The sequence below is a fragment of the Glycine max genome, chromosome 9 (assembly GCF_000004515.6).
Source record: "Glycine max cultivar Williams 82 chromosome 9, Glycine_max_v4.0, whole genome shotgun sequence".
Classification (NCBI taxonomy): Eukaryota; Viridiplantae; Streptophyta; class Magnoliopsida; order Fabales; family Fabaceae; genus Glycine; species Glycine max.
The window spans coordinates 43,142,368-43,148,216 of record NC_038245.2 but is presented as its reverse complement, the minus strand read 5'-3'; the positions used below and the strand labels follow the sequence as shown (position 1 = coordinate 43,148,216).

Below are 5,849 nucleotides of genomic sequence, written 5' to 3'. Positions count from 1 at the left end.
TGATAGTACGAATTAAGAAAAAACACGAACCCACGAGTCTAATCACTAGACCAAAACAAAAAAAAAAAGGTGAGCAATTGCTCAATAGTACAGCACGAGTGACAGCAGAATTATCAAAAAAGAAAGAATGAAAAATACGAGAATGAATGATTAACCAATTCACTAAATAAATAGCAGAGAGGGAAGGAACCTTCGCTTTCATTCATTCATTCACTTCCAGCAATGGAATTAGAGGACTTGTTCCCTTTTGCTACACTTTGAAATACTATATAGTAGCTTTTTCCTTTGTCGTCATCATTATTAACTCATTATGATCAATCAATACTTTTTCCAATGAAGTTTTCATCGTTGGCTCTCTTTCTTAATACAAAATCCCAGTTCAGAAATTCTCTACTTTTTATGCCACACATATACACACTTCTCTCTCTCTCAATCTTGGATTTGCTAGTTTTGTTCCACCCTTTTCAGTTTTCATGTCAAGTTTGAAGCTTTGATGCTTTTCAAGCACACGCATATTCTTGTTTTGAATTCATTCATAGCTGAAGTTTCAGTTGGTGGATACGGAGTTTGTTCTTGTTCCTCTCATTGGTATGTATGTATATGTTGGTGTAACATGTTCTCCGTTTCTCACTTTTTTCTAACTGGGCGTTCAGGTGTTTATTGAAGGAATCCTTTGTTCTGTACGATGTTTATGGTCTTGATAAAAAAATGGGACAATTTTCTAGAAAGATATTTTGTTTACAGTGAACTCTAATAACTGGTATCGGAATTTTGAGGTTCAGAGTTTTTGTTGCTTCTTGCTTTTCCTGCATTTTCAGAAGCCTGTTGTTGGGTTTTCTTTTGACTCTGATTTGATTTTCCGTGAATGGATTCTGAAGTTGTTGATTTATGGGGTGCTTAGAAGCTAAGGTTCTTCTTTCTCTTCTGGGTTGGCATGAAAGCCAATGTTTTCTGATTTTTCTAATAGGCCTATCCATATCAATCTTCAATCTCTTTATCATTTTTATCTAAAAGAGGGAAAACATGGTCAGTTTTCTTTTCCTCCCTTTACTACAATGTTATTGTTTATTAGATTTCTGCATTATTATGGTTTACATAGGATGCAATACTATCTAAAAAAAATTAGTCCTTAAATTAGCAAGGTTTAGTGGCTCAATTATTACACAATTCAAAATGTAAATATGCTTTACTTTGAAGGAACTGATTGGTTATTCCTTTCACTTAATTTATGTGAAAAATTAGTAACTTGTTTGCGTCAAATGTAATTTGGATCTTACAGATTAACAGATTTAATTGAAGTTTAAGGTGTTTTGAATTTTATGTTATAAAATGCTCTTGTGGTAATCCAGGGTGTGGAAAAGGAAGAGTGCTGGTTCATTTCGCATCATATAGAGGGAAAGGAAAGGACCTGAAATTTTTATTGGTTGAGACATGAATCCTGAAATTGATGACATGAGATTGTTCTGGTAGACCCTTTGATATATGGGAGGCTTATTGGCTTATTGCAAATGTTTAAGTTCAATCAGGGTAGGATGGCCAAGAAAGTTCATGCACATAAAAACAATAATGGTGTTAAGTGTTATTTTATATATTTGAACAGAGACTTCTCTCTTGCTACGATAGACAGCTTCAAGGAAGCTAAATTGAGCATTTGTTCACTAATTTCTGAGCATTCCTTTCCTAAAATGATAGCTTCAAGTGACTATTTGCTTGCCAAGTTTTGTATTAGTTAATGACTTAAAGGTTATTGTGTTAAATGTGAAGCAGTGTAAATATCGGTGCTGATTAGTTTGTTGCATTTTCTAAGATATATTTCTCAGATTATTGTTATTAATTGTTGTTGTTATTTTGTATTAAGTTTTTTTTCATCCCTCCTCTACTAGATTAATTTTGTTAGGTTAATTCTTATTTGTTATCATTCTGTGTGTCATGCAGACCTGGAAACTTCTGGAAACGGCATGGAGCTGCAAGTAGAAACATCTCAGGTCCACTGTTCAGAAGGAGAATTACCAGTAAGTTTCTCTTCACATACCTTTATGTGTTAAGGGTTTCAAGACACCGGCGTATGCTTATACATCATGTTTCTCTTATCTTTCTTAAATGGAATGTACTGTGGTGAATTTTCAGTACTCTTGTCAAGTAGAAGATGGCTGGTCAAAGACAAATAGTTACTCAAATGTGTATTCAGTGAAAAAATTGAACAAAGAGGATTTTTCCAAACAATCAGGCACCAGAAATAATGCACCAAACCTTGTGGCAAGGTTGATGGGGATAGACACCATGCCATTACCATTAGACACTAAATCTGTTGTTCCATTGGATGAAAGCAAACATGGAAATATGGAGAGGAAGTTTTCAAAAAACGGAATGAATCCAAGGGGTTCTGTTGGCAGGGGTTCCTCCAACTTTAATTCTTCTAGCCATATGGTATTTGATTCATTTTATCGAGACATTGATGTTGGTGATGATCAATGCGGACAGAATTTTGGAAAACCAAGGCCTAGGGAACATCCTCAGGAAGAGGAACTAAAAAAATTCAAGAAAGAATTTGAAGCATATCAAGCGTCAAGGTTTAAGGAGGGGTCAAAGAATGTTGAAATTGGAAGTGGTTCTGGGAGAATGCTTTCTCAAGAGAACCTGAGCAAGGAAAAGATGCTACAGATTGCAAGTTCAAAGACAGATAGCCACACATTTAAGACAAAGCTACTTAATGGTAATATGATGGAGCCAATCTCAACTAAGAAAAACGAACCCTTTCCTTCAAGAAGTAAAACACCAAGTAGAGACTTTGAGGAGTCTTTAATGATGAAATCTAGAAGCAGATTAGATATATGTGCTTCTTCCACTCAGATAGTTATCTTGAAGCCTGGTTCTGATAGGATTTGCAATTGCAACCATGAACAGAATTGCATCAGTTTATCAGGCACTTTACACGGGAGAAAAGGTATAGAAGATTTTCTTGAGGAAGTGAGAGAGCAGTTGAAATGTGAACTGCAAGGGATTAGAGCTAGTGGAACTGAGACACCTCACAATGAAAAACTATCTGATGCTAAAGAGGTCAGAGAAAGTGTGACTAGAGATGCTGAACCAAATTTACTCCGCTCGGAATCAACAAGATCATACAAAAGTAAATTGCAGTTCAACGGACCAAGTTCCCCAGAATTTTTCAACATAGATACCAGGAGATTCTTGTCAGAGAGGCTAGGAAATATTGTAAAAAGTGAACTGCATTTGGAAATTCCTGAAGTGGCTTGTTATTTAGACAATGGCAGGATTAGATTAAAGCAGGATACTGTAAAGTTTGCAAATGACAAGAGTCAGTGGGGAGTTTTGAAAGAGAAAAAAGAATTACAAACAGGTTCCTACAGACACAAATTAGATGACAATGTATTGTTCCACAAGGAGTTGTCTCCTAGAAACCTTGAAAGATCCTTGTCTGCTCCTGCATCAGGAACATCATTTGGAAGGCTTCTTCTAGAGGACCGCCACATATTAACGGGCGCCCTTATTCAGAGGAAGCTTGAAGCTGTTGAAGCAATGCCTGTGGATGTTAAAAAAAAGAAGAGAGATGGATTTAATATTAAAGAAAAACTTTCCAATTTTAAATATACTCTTGGTCTCAGAGGGAAGCTGTTTGGCAAAAGGGTTCAGTCAATAGTAGAATCACATGGCAGTGAGCATGGTCCAATTTTGAGAGATATCAGAAGTGGACCAACTGTTCTCATGAAATATGGTGAGAGACATGTAAGTTTGCTATATACATTTTTCAGCATTCTCCTCAATGACCTTTGTTTTCAATTATGTTGCATATATATATGGTTTTTATCTAATCATCAAAGTTTCATTCTTACATGATCTTTAGGAGAACTCCACTGAGGTACCTCCTAGTCCTGCATCTATGTGCAGCTGTGTTCATGAAGAAGATTGGAGAAAGACTGGATATTCAAGTCTAACATCAACTCCAGATGCATCTTCATTAGATGATATTTTTATTCCCAAGGTTTTCAGAGATATCAGCTCTGGTTTGAATGGTGAGACAAAATTTCAACTTTCAATTTGATGCAATGATACCACAGAAAGTTCATAAAAAGAATGTCAATGCCATTTCATTGTTGTTCTATTTCATGTGCATATATACTTAAATATACTTACAGCATTTAGTCTGTTCTTCAAATGAATTGTGGCCCTGCTTGAAAGAAAAAATCATGTTAAATTTACTTCAAATTTTATCTCTAGATAACTTCTTTCAAGGGCTACACTTTCTGTCATAGAAACTATATAAGAAACTTAAGTTATGCGTTAATATTTCTACAAGTTTCTGCCCCTTTCATTATCCTCCTTAACATGCCTTCTATGTTCGGATCAATTTCAATATAGCTTCTGAAATCTTCACACTAATTTAGAAACTGACTATTCATTAAGTTGGTGTTTAATAGAATGAAATTAACAATAGAGTTCAAGCTTTTTGCTTCTTCTGCTTGGTGACCAATTCCTTAGTAAAGCATTGTTCATATTAATCTTACAAACTTGTAAACAATTGAACAATTCTGCTTGGTGACCAAATTCTTTCTGACAGTTATCTGCTTGTTGATTTGGCAGAGCTAAAAAGGCAACTCAGTCAACTTGATTCCGATGGCTCTGACGACTTCACCACAAAGCCGGAGCCTTTCGAGTCTGAATTAGTTCACTTGGATGATCCAGCAGAATCTTATGTAAGAGATCTGCTTGTTGCCTCTGGTTTGTACTTTGGTTCATGGAATAAATCTCTATTAAGAGGGGACACATTTGCAAAGCCCATTGGCAACTCAGTTTTTGAAGAAGTGGAAGAGTCTCATAACAATTTGATCAAGGAGGATGAAAGATCCACAAAGGATCAGAACAAGAACAAGTTAGAGCACAAAGTTTTGCTTGATTTGTTAAATGAGGCACTTTCCATTGTTCTTAGGTCACATTTGACGTTGTCTAGATTCAGAAGGAAACTAAGCAATTCCTCCATGCAGCCTCCACCATGTGGAAAGGAACTACTGAAGTTAGTGTGGGACATTGTCAATGTTTCTTTAAATCCTACATCTAACACATGTCCTTATTCACTTGATAGCTTGCTGTCACAAGATCTAGGATCTATTTCCTGGTCTGGACTAACAAATGATCAGATTGATACATTGGAAAGAGAGATGGCATGTCTAATCACTGATGATTTGGTTGAAGAATTCACAAAGGATATGCTCTTTTAGGTGTAGTGTGAAGTATCATTATGCCCTTTGCTAAGATAACGTTTTCTTTGCATTGGAGCAAGGCATGTACATGATTATCCTACAGTAACCAAAGTGAAATATTACTTTCTATATGATAGTTGTGACTTGTGATAACGGAATAATGCATGAATGTGTATATTTATTTTTGTGAGTGTGATAAAGGGGGAGTACATAGTGTACGTACACTAGTGGTATGCAGTTTATTGTTTCAAAACAGAAAATCAATTGGTTATATAATTTAACAATTTCTGTGTGCTATCCCTAGGTTGTTACTTTAATGACAGTCCCTTATATTTGTACTGTATATAATTAATCGAAAATAATCTTTACATTGTGTTTGATTGAGAAAAAAGAAAAAGAATGAAAGTGAAAAAAAAAGGAATGAAAATTAGTGAATTAGAGTAGAAGAAAGTAGGGTGGGCATGCCAATCCAAATCCAATTAAGTGGATTATGAAAAAAGATGATGAAACTCAATAAACCATGAAGGGAAGGGGGGGAGAGGGGGGGTTGTGAATTGATTTTCAAACACAATGTACTTGAAAAAAAAGAGTTGCGAAAAAAAAAAATTCTATGCAGATCGTATCATAAAACAA

The 5,849-nt window shown here is 35.4% G+C and overlaps 1 protein-coding gene across 4 annotated transcripts; it reads left to right on the top strand.

The window, feature by feature from the left end:
• Positions 1-81: 81 nt before the first annotated feature.
• Positions 82-5,497, top strand: LOC100792608 (uncharacterized). 4 transcript variants are annotated; one of them, XM_006587497.4, is made up of 6 exons: positions 86-588; positions 1,350-1,527; positions 1,936-2,012; positions 2,128-3,744; positions 3,863-4,031; positions 4,600-5,497. In XM_006587497.4, exons 2-6 carry the CDS (start codon positions 1,509-1,511, stop codon positions 5,232-5,234), a joined length of 2,517 nt encoding a protein of 838 aa, XP_006587560.1. In that variant the 5' UTR covers positions 86-588; positions 1,350-1,508; the 3' UTR covers positions 5,235-5,497. The 4 variants fall into 4 exon arrangements, with proteins under 4 accessions (XP_025979607.1, XP_006587560.1, XP_014617778.1 ...); XM_026123822.2 differs by lacking the exon at positions 1,350-1,527 and having other exon boundaries at positions 82-1,026; XM_014762292.3 differs by having other exon boundaries at positions 86-1,527.
• The last annotated feature ends 352 nt before the right edge of the window (positions 5,498-5,849 follow it).

Excerpts from the sequence above, each read along its gene's own strand:
- LOC100792608 (XM_026123822.2), top strand. The coding sequence starts at position 945 with ATGTTTTCTGATTTTTCTAATAGGCCTATCCATATCAATCTTCAATCT. Across the intron at positions 1,027-1,935 it reads TCTAAAAGAGGGAAAACATG|ACCTGGAAACTTCTGGAAAC; the intron begins GTCAGTTTTCTT and ends TGTGTCATGCAG. Across the intron at positions 2,013-2,127 it reads GTTCAGAAGGAGAATTACCA|TACTCTTGTCAAGTAGAAGA; the intron begins GTAAGTTTCTCT and ends GTGAATTTTCAG.